Here is a 13427-nt window from a genome sequence, read left to right as displayed (position 1 = left end):
AGTCATGTTATTACCTTAATGGATCATGTATTAGATATTGCCTATACTTATGTGAGGTGTTGTACCTCTTACTGCTTTCTTGATGTACTATCAATCTTCTTTTTATTTAATGAAATATTAGCATTATTATAAAAAATAAAAAAAAAAAAAAAAAAATCCCATCACTATACTTCATATTTAAAAAAAAAAAAAAAACAACAACAGAACAAAGAAAGTATTCAATTTTTTCTATACGACTTTTCTCTGTGACTTGATTGATTAGTCAAAATTAAATTTATTTCTCCAATGCTGATCTGTTTACTATCACAAACATCATGACCAGGATTCAGTTGATCCTCTAGTTTTTTTCCCCCCCTATAAATAAAGGTCCATCTGCAGCATGACCAGTTCAGATAAAACATATTTTGAGTGACCACTAATTAATATGGCAGCTTCAGGTGATAAGTATAGATCATTCTTGCATGGAGAAGGAGAGAAGAACACCAGATGGAGATTTGGAAGCCCTCCAAACTATGATATTGTTAACAAGCTCTTTGAGGAAGGCAGAACTAAGGTATCTATTTTCTGATAATACACTTTGATTTTCAGTCTCCATAAGGTCTCAACAAAAATACGCAATAATATTTGAAAACGTAAGGTGTGGGCAGCAGGTTCACTAGAAGAAAAAGTACAGAACCTGTTGAAGACATGGGAGATGGAAGTGTTCCACAAGGTTTGCTTTGATGATTATAAATCAATTGATCCAAACAACTATACTTTCAGCCTAAATGGTAAGAACCCATTTCAGATTACAATCAATAAAGGCTAATGAAGTGTATATTTTTTAGCTTAAACTAGCTGGAATGAATTAATGCTTGCTTGCAGGAATGAAACCAGTAACATTAGAAGAAAAGAAGAAGCTTGGAGGAGGATACAATACTTTTCTGCGGACTTCACTACCAGCGAAGTTCAGGGCGTATGATTCTGATAAAGAAACTGTGGATTCAGCTCATGTAGCTTTTACAACAGCATTTCCTCGAGGGTTTGCAATTGAAGTTCTCCAAGTTTACTCGGGGCCGCCAGTGATTGTTTACAAGTTTAGGCATTGGGGTTATATGGAAGGTCCTTTTAAGGGCTATGCCCCCACGGGAGAATTGGTTGAAATCTTTGGCATGTCTATTTTTCAGGTATATATAATATTTCTGCATTTTCATCATTTCTTTTTCTTAGCATTATTGTCTGACTTTTTGGAAAAACAGGTGGATGAGAATATGAAAGTTGTGAAGGTTGAGATCTTTATGGATGCTGGAGAATTGCTTGGTGGTCTAATGAAGGGTGGTGGCTTGGATGGTTCAATCAATGATGCAGCTTCAACTTGTCCTTTCTTGACAGGAACAGGATAGCTGAAGACCTGCAGTTATAAGGCTCAGGGATATTGTAGTCTACTCTTTCTATTTGGGAAAAAGATGCCTAAAATGTACAAGGCTTACTTGTTATTCAAATAAATTTTGCATACTGGCTTTTATCTACTTTAGATGAATTTCTAAACACAATTTGGAATTAACTTTACTGGAATTTCAATCTCACATCAATAGAAATAGCTTCTACTTGTACTAGAAATGTACAAGGCTTACTTGTTATATAACTAGAAATTTCTGCAATTCTTATTATCTGCCCAGGATGCAAGAAGAATATTAATATCCACAAGTATAACATCAATTTGGAGTTCCACTAAATTGAGATTGAAGAAAAACAATAAATGATTCAAGAAATAAAAAATGAAGGCAGCTGAGTCCATAGGTTTAATTTCATCCAAAACTGGAGCAAAATTCCCGAAACCAAAAAATCGTTGCTGACTTCCCGAGTCATACACCATTTTTTGGTTCTCTTTGTTGATTGATTCGGACACGTGACTTGCTGAGTCATTGGGCGAGTCAACGTGCCATTGATGATTCAAAGCCCTCTTTCATATGGATTCAACATCTAATTCTTTGGGAATCCTCTCCTCACTCCGAAAGAAGATTAAACAAGGTATTTTCGCCCTATTTAAGAAGACTTAGAAGACCATGCAGCTCCAATACAAGTGAGAAGATTAATTCCTATTCAAATTAAACATATTTTGTATGGTATTTAATGCTTATTGTTGATAATCATTAGTAATATTGTTTTTGACAAGCAACCCATTGAACTAAAAGCTTAAGCGGATATTTAAGGCTCAAGAATAACTTTTATTATTATCTCTAACACAACCTCGCATGCAAATGCCCCCTGGGCTTGATGCGTGTACAACACAAGTCCATCCTACCATGTGTTCGAAATTCCAACAATAAATGAGGTTGTCAAGATTCTACCCTCGACCATTTGCGGGATGTTTGTTAGAAGGGACATAGGAGGTGGGATAGGGATAAAAAACACGAGATAAGTTATCTCGTGTTTGTTTGGGAGATAGAAGAGTGGGACGGATTCAAATCCTATACCCAGGAGGGGGTAGTATAAGGAAGTGGGATAAGCTCCTGCGATTTTAATAGGATGGAAAAGTCCATCTTATCCTTCAAATTAATGTTATGTAGTTTAAATAAGGTTAAAATAGTAAAATGTATTATTTTATCCCCATCCCTATCCCACCAAACATTGAATAATAATTCTCGACTATCATATTTTTATCCTTATCTCAACCATTTATCTATCCCTATCCCAACCTTTATCCCTATCCATATCCCAATATGATACCAAACGCCCCGTTGGTGTAAGAAACTTTAATATCATGACAAGGAATCCATTGAATTACAAGTTTAAGCTGATTGTTATGGACAAAGATTAATTTTTATTATCATCTCTGGCAGTTTTCAATTAACTTGCTTGGTTAAACATTACGTTAATGTCTTAGTGATAGCGACATTGATGTGCTTGTTTGATTCTATATCAAATTTTTCTATTAAGATTAATACTTTCTTAAATTAATTGGTTCGATTTAATCCAACCTAAAAAGTTAATAATTAGAAATAATAGTTAATGACCTAAGAGAAGATCAACATCTCAACAGGAAGAAGATTAGTTATTTTGAATGAATGAGCAAACTGCATAAAGTGCAGTTAAGTGAAACCGAAGGCCTAATTATCTCAATTCTCTAATTCTATATCTTTTTATTTGCTTAGTTTAAGTTAGAATAATCCTATGAAGCACCGATACTTCCCGGAGGTCACCGTACGCATATCCGATACTCCGGGTGCGGGGATTCGGCGGGATACGTACGGGACACGCCTGGGAAGTATCCCCTTTTTTCTTTTTCTTTTTTAATGAGGGGATACGCGGGGACACGTCGGGGATACTTTAGGGGTTTTTTTAAAAAAAACTTTGAAAGTATAAGGATTAAAATGAAATAATCCCAGGATTACTAGTATATACAGGCACAAAATCGATTTGAACCCTAAACTAAAATTGAAAATCTCTCCAGTGCTTTTTTATGAATTAATGGCTTATTAGTTAATATTATAGATGTTATTTGTGGTTTTTATAATGACTTGAGAGTATTATTTGTGTTTTTATATTGACTTTATGAATATGGTTTGTGATTTATATATTTATGTATCTTTTGAATTTTCATTATAAATGATATATATATTATTAATTATATATAAAATTTGCCGAATCCCCGCCGTACCCGTATCTCATATTTTTTAGAAATGTCGTTTGCCGTACCTGTACGCGCACCCGTATGTGTACCCGTATCGGTGCTTTATAGGAATAATCAATCTCACTTTAATTAATTTGTTTAGATAATCAAGGATCTTACTAGAGGGCGAGCCTTGGCGCAACGGTAAACGTTGTTGTCGTGTGACCAAGAGGTCACAGGTTCGAGTGTTAGGAGCGGCCTCTTGCCAAATAAATTGGCAGGAGAAGGCTTGCCCCCAGTACACCCTTGTGGTGGAACCCCTCCCCGGACCTTCGCTCAGCGGGGACGCGTAGTGCACCGGGCCGCCCCCCTTTAATCAAGGATCTTACTAGGAACAATATTCATGTCATTAGTCTATATAGGACGACCATGTATTCGTTACTATATTACTTGTATGTGATATGATCATATGATGCACTTGTCCATAATTTATTATATATAGACTCTAGAGAAGCAGAATTAGCAAGTCAGACATAGTTGTGAACAGTCTTTCTAAAATTTGTAGATCCAATTTATTATTAGCGTGAACATAAGGTTACCTTTTTATATGCAACAAAAAATACAATAAAAAAAAACTATAGATTATCAGGTCAAGCATGTTCCCCAAAATATTTCTAGATGATTTGTCCTATAACTATACCATAGATTAAAGCAAAAACTTACAGTAACAGTAGTGCTATTCCCAAGGAAGGGAATCTGGGTAAGGTGCTTGTCCACAGTATCTAAATAAACCTTCAATTTCAGGACAGCCATTTGGATATGGGATTGATCGATGAAAAGGGTCACGTCCGAGTTTTTTACGCCAAAGTGTAGCACGACATCCATATGGATCTTCTTGAAATTGAGCCCGCACCAATGCCTCACCTTTCACAGCTGCTTCTTTGGAAGCTAATGAAGCTGGGGTACCAGAGTAAAAGAATCTTGACTCCGGAAACCCAATTGCAGACCGATGCAGTTGTGAAAATCTCCCCTCCTTGAAATCATAACTTACAACCTGAAAAATGCTTATGCTATTCACTATTAATTGTTCATATGAAGCTCGGCTTCAAATCAAAGGTCCAGTCTACTTGTACTAGTACAGTTAGATCCACAAAAGAAGCAGAAACCTGTATGAACAGAGGACTTACGGTTATGTTTTCAGGATATGTGCCAGTAAGCTCCCGGAACCGGCACACACTAAAAAGAAGATTCTCAAAGCTATCTCTAGCATGTTCTTCTGTCAATGCCCTCCATTTCACACTCTCTTCATTGCCTAAAAATCACACAATTTAAAGCAGGAAGGTTAAGATCTGAGGAGGATCGTGAATCAACAGGATCTACTGTTGCAAGCAGGGTGGCTTTCTTGGAAAAAAGGGCCGAATTCTTTTGACCCTTTTTCTATGCAAATACCATACACCATTGATGGTATAGTGAACTGTGACTTTTGGGGAGTGCTGGTTTGGACAGTGAATACATGAGGCAGTTGAACATAGATCTTTGGTTTACAGATGTGTTTTCATGACCAACGGGAATCTACATTCCAAACTAGAAACAAGGAATCAAATCTTTTCACTTCTCCAGGAAAAATACCACAAGGTATTCAAGTCATATTCAGGGAACTCTTTCAATTTTTTTGTAGCAAAAGCATGTTTAAGATTTCAAAGCCAGAAAACCACCTAAATTGTCAATAAACAAAATTCCACAAAAATATTCTCAATAAAGATGCTCAACTAATGAAGTATTTGGAAAAATTGCACAACTTGTGTTGCACTGGTAAAATATTATGGTCCAAGTATCTGGTCAATTTCGAGAAATAGCCGCTTTACGTAATTGGAACACAATGTGTTGCTTAATTCTACAACAATTTTAACACAATCTCAGAAACTTCGAACCATTCATAATAGCTTTACAATAAAATTTATCCCAGCTGTTGAACAATTAGGATTCTTGCTAGATGAAATTCCTCTGTAGCGCTCTCTCCCTTTTTATTTTTTATTTTTTTGAATTTTTATAGTACAAGGACAAGTGGCTAATACGTAACAAGGCTCGCCCTCCGGGACCCTTTCCATAGAAAACATAAAATAAAAAATCCATGAATCCTCTACTAAGGACCCTTGTATTAACAGCAGAACATATGAAAACTGGAAAGCCTAGCAATCAACTAACATGATAAGAGATTAAATGATAAGAGAAAAGCAGAGAAACTCACCAAACCATCCTTTTGATTCAGCAACAGTCCAATAACTCTGTGCTTCACTACGAGGACCAGCATTTTTTCGAGTCTCACCACCGCTAAACAAAAGCAAGGCCTTAGAATCCTTTGCTGCAACATCAACTCCCTCTTGTATATGAGTCACAAAAGTAGCAGCCTGACCAGGATGTCTCTGATAAGACTCCAAAAACCAAGAATCCTCCTTATCCACTTTCCCACAATCACTACTGGTATACACTGAATGCCCAGCCACCATTACAAGATTCTTAAGTTGAGCAAAGGGATAATCATTCTTTGTCATGGCTATGTTTCGATAACTACTCATAGATCGATACCGGCGCTCGAATAGAGAGAGAAAAATGAGAATGGTGATCCCCAACGACAAGGAAATGAGGAACACAAGAATTGGATGCATCTTGTAATGGTAATGGAGCCGGCTACCCAAAGATTTGAGCATTCTGAAAGGGGGAAATGAGGAATTTTTCAATTTTCGGGGCCTTTTGATGGTTCCTGATTCTATATCAAATTCTCTTGGATATGCATTGAAGGATTTGGGACTATTGGAATATAAGTTCATGATAAACCAAACCCAGCTTATCAGCTGTGAATTTGGAGAAAATCAAGCATACCCGAATATGGAGATGTAAAGAAAAAGGAGCGAGATCATGAACTTACCAGATACAAAATCGGAAAGAGGATTAGCCAACATTAATAAAATCAATCATGAGAATTGAGGATTTTAAGCAATGGGATCATATATTATGATTGAATTGTACAAGTCAAGCACTAGAGCTCGACCAATTTGGATCGATGAAATTGATAAATTTTACAGCTTGATAGAGGAAAGTCATGCATACCCGATTTGTGCAGAAAAGTCAAGTGGAATTGGAAAAACAATGGTAGGGCTTTTCAATTGAGAGAGTTCCGGTGTTAGGAATCTCCGAGAGATTCAGAAATATAAAATGTTGATAAATCTTAAGTGATCTGGGAAATTTATATCTACATTTGTCGGATTTGAAAGAGATCGTACTAAAGACAAACGGTTTTCTGTTATACTAAGCATTGTTTTGTTAATTAGGCCCAAACCGCAAACAAGCCCAACTGCCTAAAAAAAGGAAATTTACATGAATATCATAAATTTTTTTTTTTTTTTGAACAACATGAATATCATAATTAACTACAAAATTACAACTAAAGAGCTTTCTCTCGAAATGGGAGGCCTGGTTCGACTAGGGTTTTTTTTTTAAATTTGATCTTGTTTCTCCTCAGATTCTCTCAATTCTTCTTAAATTCTTCTCAATTCTTTGTTTTCTTCTCAATTTCTCTCAAACTCTTCTCAATCCCTACTTCTCTGTTTTGCGATTGGTGGTGGATCGCGATCAAAATTCTCGCCAATTTCTTTTGGTTTGCGATTTTGCGATTGCGGTTCCCTGGATTTCGGCTTCTGCAATCAAGCTTTTGGATTGTGGTTGTGGCTCCCTTGACTATTGGTGTCTATAATTGGGAGAATTGCTGAATTCTTGTTTGCTTTCTTCTGATTTTCGGTGTGCTAGGGTGTTGTATCCGATGCTTTGGTACGATTGGGTGTTCTGTTGAATTTGATTGAATCGTGTCTGTTCCGGGATGGATACTAGGCAGCTGCAAGCTATTGCTGTAGAAGATGGTCTTGAATTTGCGGATGTGGAAGGAGGAGAGGATGCAAATATTTACAGCCTTTGTCTGGTAGGTACTCTTCTAACTGATCGAACCTTTAATTTTAATGTCTTGAAACACAGGTTAGTCAGAGATTTGGAGATCGGGTAGGGGTATGACAGTTACGGAATTAGGGCTGAAATTAATTTTGTTTCGATCCTATCATAGTTATGATCTCCGATGGGTTATGGAAGGTGGGCCATGGACGTTTGATAACAATCTTTTATTACTACATGAACTTCAGATAGGGGAAGATCCTTTGAATGTAACTTTGTACAATGCGAGGTTTTGGGTACAAATTCATAAATTACCGGCTGGTTTTTTCTCAGAGAGTGTTGGAAGAGCCTTGGGGAATTATATTGGGGAATTTGTTGCCTATGATGTTAAAAATGCTTGGTCATTTGTTCGTCTGTATATGCGTATAAGGGTGCAATTTGATGTTCGTCAACCTCTAAAGATAGGAAAGAAAGTCAGGAAGACAAGAGGAGAGTGGATTTTTTGTGAATTCAAGTATGAGAAGTTGCCTACCTTCTGCTTTATCTGTGGGTTGATAGGTCATATTAATAGAAATTGTGATCGGTTCTATCAAACTGAGGAAGGTGATGTAATTAGGGAATGTGATGCGTCCATTAGGGCTCCTAGTAGAAGGAATATGTGGAGTGGTTCTAGATGGTTAAAGGAAGAGGAAGATTCGGCTAGTGGTGAATTGCGAAATGTTGAGGTTGGTAGGAATATGGGTGGTCAGCCAATCTCAAATCATCTGCCTCTTTGGCTTGTAATTTTGGGGCATGTGTGTTGGATAAAGGTAAATCTACCTTACTTGCTCAATCGCCTAAACAAATTGCAATGGAGGGAGTTGAAGTCACTGATGAACGTAAACGCAGAAGGAATGAGGAGGATCATCAGGGAGGAAGGTCTAAGGGGGGCGAGGGTCAGAAATTAATGGGGATGGAAATTGATGGTGGAGGTAAGGGAGTAGGAAAGGTAAGGCAAGATTCAGCGAAAGGAAATTCTATTCTAAAGGTATCCGAACCAAAAAACGGAAATTTGGCGGGCCTCGAGGGGGAGGTTCGCCCTGGATTATGAGGATTTTGAGTTGGAACTGCCGTGGATTGGGCAATACAAGGGCAGTTCCAATACTAAATGAACTTATTAGAGTTCATAAGCCCGACATCATTTTTCTTTCTGAAACACTTGTGTGTTGAAGTCGTATTGAGGAAATTAGAAGTTGAATTAAATTTGAATGTTCATTTGCTGTTGATTGTACTGGTAGGAGTGGGGGTCTGTGTGTTTTCTGAAAGTAGGGGGTTGGATGTTCTTTGCTTACTTACTCGCTTAATCACATTGATATCTGTATACATGATGGGTTATTAGGTGATTGGCGGTTAACTAGTTTTTATAGTTATTCTGAACGCCATAGACGGAGAGATTCATGGGCACTGTTGAGATCTTTGGCAATGGGGGCGAGTCTTCCTTGGGCTATTGTGGGTGATTTCAATGATCTTCTCTCTCAATCGGATAAAAAAGGTCTTCTTCCTCATCCTGACTGGTGTATTAATGGCTTTAGAGATATTGTGTCTGCATGTGGTCTTGTAGAGCTTCCTATGTCCGGTTATCCTTTCACTTGGATTCGGAAAAGGGGGAAACCATCGGAAGTGCAGGAAAAATTGGATAGAGTGTTGGTATCGGGGTCTTGGTCGATGCTATTTCCATCTGGTTTGTCTTATAATGCGTTTGCTCCAACGTCGGATCATTCACCTATTGTGCTTCAAACTTCTGATCCAAGTGTTCAATATGCCCCTCGTAACTTCATGTTTGAGAATAAATGGCTTAGAGAACCGGAGTTGGTGGGTTTAATTGCAGAAAATTAGAGAGTGGGGAATAGTGCATTGTTTACGGAGAAGCTGTTGGAACTTAGTCGGGTAATTGGTCAGTGGGGCAAATCGTTAAATGTTCACTTCCGTAAAGCTGTTACAAGGTGTCATGAAAAATTGGAGCAACTTCGGAGTGATTCATCTATAAATGGTTTAGCTGAGTTCGAACAGATTAAAGGGGAGCTGGTGTCATTATTAGTGCAAGAAGAGGACCATTAGAGACAACTGTTAGACAAGGTGCCGAACGGCCTCACCCGGACGGACCGGGGGGTGGACACCTCATGGCGACGTAAGTGGTGATTGGCGCCGAAAGCAACCAATCGTGGAATCAAGCTGCTCGGCAGGACCGGAGCTCGGAGTATGGAAGAGTCGCCACCCACGAACGGGAAAATGAACACTGATCCCTTGCGGGAGACCGGTGAGGGTTCGGGAAACTTAGGTACGAGCCGAGAAGGCTAGCTCCTTTTCGGAGAAAGGCTACTAGGCACCCCGACATCGCCCGATTATGAACCACCGGCCTCCTACTCAGCGTGTTAGGCGATAACGGACTAATCGCATATTTCTTTAAGTTTAAAATTCATTTGAAACCTTTTCTTTCTCGCTTTGAAAACCGTTTTGAGCATGTCATTAAAAGTCATCTTAGTAAAGAATCACCCATTTTGCATAAATTTAAAGTACATAGGAGAGAGAGTGTGAGAAGAAAGAATTGATTTATTCACAGTGTGATTTATACTTCATATTATACACTAACTCTAAGCTAAGCTCATTCCACAAAACGAGTTTATTTACATGGTTCGTACCTTAATCACCGTTGGAACGATTTAGGTACGTTTCAAAACCCCGTTAATTTACATGATATCGACTCGAATCGCCGTTGGAACGATTCGAGTGTTTGAAAGTGTGAGATAAAAAGCTTTAACAAGAAAATGTGATTAAGCATACAAGTCCATTTATTTTTGTACAAAACCATTTGGATAAGAAAACGATTCAAAACTCCATTATGTACAATTTAAGAAACGGTTTTAATTACAAGGTTCACTTAATCCGTCGTTGGAACGAATTAAGGTTTTAAAACGTGATGTTTTAGGAAATCGTTTGAAATGATGAAAAACCTTTTATTTACACTTTAAGAATATCTAGAAAAACTTTAGTTTGAATAACCAAATTGAAATCTCTTTTTGTGGTTTATTTTTCCCTTTTTTCACTCAATTGAATCTTTACTTATCATAATCACAACAAATTAAATCACAATTACCAAACAAAACCCATTTAAAATATACATATAAATGTCTAAAGAATAAAAAAGGAATATATACATATATATACCTTTTTAGTAAAAGATGGTGATTACACCTATAGATTAAAAATAAGGTAAAAACATAATATGTACTATAGTTATTGATATATGCTAATAAAAAGGAAAATAACACTAAGTATAGTATACTTTTTATCCTAATTCAAAATATGTAAAAATAATGAATAAAGTTCATTAATGAGAAAATAACATTTAACCCCAAATTAGTTTTTACACAATAGCTATATGGAAATTAACCCACCTAAAAGTACATCACAATATCAATACCCAAAATAATATCTAATAACCCAAAAGCATTTATAAATCATCTCAAATGGGCCAAGCAAATGATCCACAAAAATAATAATTAGATAAAGCTTGAATGGGCTTAAAGAAAACCTATATATACATATATATATTTTTACAAAGTTAGATTAATATAAATAATACTCAAACACAAAATGAGTAAATATATAATAGATAATTATTAGTTATATACCCCAAAATGATTTTAATAAAATAATTACATAATTATATATACATATATTAGGGACCAAATATCAAAAAGTTAAGAAAAAAGGGTTAAAAAGGCATTTTTTCTGAATTCCAGCAGCTTTACCGACGGAAAATCCGTCGGTAAACCGCCTTTACCGACAGAAAAAGTGAAATTACAAAAACAGCTCTTAACAGTTTCCGGATTTATTCAAAAGCTTTAGATCTAATCTATTCTATCATTTTTGGACCCCGAACTACCCGAATCGGGTCATAGTCTATAACGGAAACTCCCAAAACGATGTTTTATTTTAAAACGTTAATTAAAATATTTTCTAAATCTAGATCTACAACGTTTTAGTCCCGAACTACCCCTAAATGGGGTCACGGTTCGTATTGGGACATAAAACGAGGTTTTTATTTTAGATCCAAACTCAAGTGTTTGTAGAATGAAAGAAGAAAATTAATTTGACAAGTTTAAGCAATAAAAGTGCAAATAAAAGAGTAAAGGAGTAGATCTAAACAATAAAAACGTAATAAAGAATGAAATGAAAGAGTAAACGGGTCTAGTTCCTCGGATTATTACCTCTCAATCGGTAATGGAGATGCCAAATCAAGTCGATTGATAGTGTTTTGAGTCGGTTTTTTGGGTTTTTGGGCGAATTCGGATCTCGTCGAATTTCTCTAGGGGTTCGGGTTTTTTCTTCCTCCCTAATGCCTTGGGACTCCATCCTATTTATAGGCATATGGAGCCCCAAACATAATTTATTTTTGGCTCCAAGCCAACTTGGAGCCAAAGGTAAGCTAGATGGCTTTATTGTTATGATTATTATTATCATCATTATCATTATTATTTGTTATTTCATTTTTTTTATTTTTTTTTTTATTTTTTTTTTAAAATAAAAGCTAACAAATGCACTTGGCATTCGGCCAGCTGCATTTGCTGCACTTGGCCGAATGCCAAGTGCAGGGAGGGCTGGGCCTGGGCGGCCCAGCCCTCGTCACGGGCCGTCCAACGGCCCGTGACGTAAATACCGGCCCCAACGGGGCCGCGTTTATATATACTAAAAAAAAATAAATAAGTTTAACTAAATAAAATACATCTAAAAACAACCAAAATCAATAGCGATTGATTTTCGTCAAAACCGATTTTATTAGCTTTTATAAAATTGATCCTTTTACAAAACCATATATATATATATATTCTTTGGATTGTTCGAATACCAAAATAAAACCCTCTATCATCCCGAGATTTTATTAATAATAAAATTAGTAAGAAAAGGGTGTGAAATACCCCGAACTCGGCGAGATGATTTAAGATTTCACTCGCGGAACCGATTCGCCCGTCATCTCGATTCGATTTCCGAATTCGATCAAACCGGTCTCCACGGTTCCTTCGAACAACGTTTTTTTTATTATTATTTTTATTGACTCATCATTTATTTCAATCGACTGATTTGGATCCCTTTTTATAATTTTTCTTCATTGGTCCTCCGACCCCGGTGTCTGCAGTTGCCCCTACTTTCTATTTTTGACAGTGACGTGTGTGCTTTTTGAAAAAAAAAATTTCATGAATGTAACACATGCAATGCGAAATATATTAAAGTAAAAGACACCTAAAGAGTGGGAGGAGAAATACCTGATCTCCATGTCGCAAGTTCCTATCTTGTCTTCAATCTTCACTTTGGCTGTCCTGCCCTTGCCTCTGAATCGGCTGCCGGCGAATGCTCCTTCTGGGGCCCCTAGTCTCTAAATCGACCGCAGGTAAAATAGCTCTTTTTAGCAACCCTAGTCTAAATCGACCGCAGGTAAAGTTGCTTTTTCTAGCGACCCTAGTCTTTATCTCGACCGCAGGTAAAGTTTCTTTTTCTAGCGACCCTAGTCTTTATCTCGACCGCAGGTACTCTTTCGTTTTGAAATTAATCATTCAACCCTAATCTCCACATCGATCGCAGGCGTCCTTTCGTTTGCGTATCACCACATCCATCGTTCGACCCTAATCTCTACATCGATTGCAGGCGTTTTCATGTATTGCGGACCTCCAAATCGAACATCCGACCCTAATCTATACATCGATCGCAGGCGTCCTTTCGTTTGCATATCTCCAAATCCATCGTTCGACCCTAATCTCTACATCGATCGCAAGCGTTTCCTTGTATTGCATATCTCCAAATCGAACATCTGACCCTAATCTATACATCGATCGTAGGCGTTTGCTTGTTTCGCATATCT

The 13427-nt window shown here is 37.1% G+C and overlaps 2 protein-coding genes across 3 annotated transcripts; one reads left to right on the top strand and one right to left on the bottom strand.

The window, feature by feature from the left end:
- Positions 1–240: 240 nt before the first annotated feature.
- On the top strand, positions 241–1508 carry LOC136235085 (pathogen-related protein-like). Its single transcript, XM_066024600.1, has 4 exons — positions 241–553; positions 638–770; positions 865–1166; positions 1239–1508. Exons 1-4 carry the CDS (start codon positions 425–427, stop codon positions 1380–1382), a joined length of 708 nt encoding a protein of 235 aa, XP_065880672.1. The 5' UTR covers positions 241–424; the 3' UTR covers positions 1383–1508.
- A 2618-nt stretch (positions 1509–4126) lies between these two features.
- On the bottom strand, positions 4127–6824 carry LOC136235082 (uncharacterized protein C57A10.07). Of its 2 annotated transcripts, XM_066024599.1 has the most exons (4): positions 6701–6822; positions 5841–6301; positions 4780–4904; positions 4127–4646 (listed from the first exon to the last, which is right to left on the bottom strand). In XM_066024599.1, exons 2-4 carry the CDS (start codon positions 6298–6300, stop codon positions 4329–4331), a joined length of 903 nt encoding a protein of 300 aa, XP_065880671.1. In that variant the 5' UTR covers position 6301; positions 6701–6822; the 3' UTR covers positions 4127–4328. The 2 variants fall into 2 exon arrangements, with proteins under 2 accessions (XP_065880671.1, XP_065880670.1); XM_066024598.1 differs by having other exon boundaries at positions 5841–6824.
- Between the last annotated feature and the right edge of the window lie 6603 nt (positions 6825–13427).

This window comes from Euphorbia lathyris, chromosome 7 (genome assembly GCF_963576675.1).
Source record: "Euphorbia lathyris chromosome 7, ddEupLath1.1, whole genome shotgun sequence".
NCBI classification, from domain to species: domain Eukaryota; kingdom Viridiplantae; phylum Streptophyta; class Magnoliopsida; order Malpighiales; family Euphorbiaceae; genus Euphorbia; species Euphorbia lathyris.
The sequence above is the reverse complement of the archived record's forward strand: the minus strand, read 5'-3'. Positions and strand labels throughout refer to the sequence as shown.

Excerpts from the sequence above, each read along its gene's own strand:
- LOC136235082 (XM_066024598.1), bottom strand. The coding sequence starts at position 6,420 with ATGAACTTATATTCCAATAGTCCCAAATCCTTCAATGCATATCCAAGA. Across the intron at positions 4,905-5,840 it reads TGAATCAAAAGGATGGTTTG|GCAATGAAGAGAGTGTGAAA; the intron begins GTGAGTTTCTCT and ends TGTGATTTTTAG. Across the intron at positions 4,647-4,779 it reads CATATCCTGAAAACATAACC|GTTGTAAGTTATGATTTCAA; the intron begins GTAAGTCCTCTG and ends AGCATTTTTCAG.
- LOC136235085 (XM_066024600.1), top strand. The coding sequence starts at position 425 with ATGGCAGCTTCAGGTGATAAGTATAGATCATTCTTGCATGGAGAAGGA. Across the intron at positions 771-864 it reads CTATACTTTCAGCCTAAATG|GAATGAAACCAGTAACATTA; the intron begins GTAAGAACCCAT and ends GCTTGCTTGCAG. Across the intron at positions 1,167-1,238 it reads TTGGCATGTCTATTTTTCAG|GTGGATGAGAATATGAAAGT; the intron begins GTATATATAATA and ends TTGGAAAAACAG.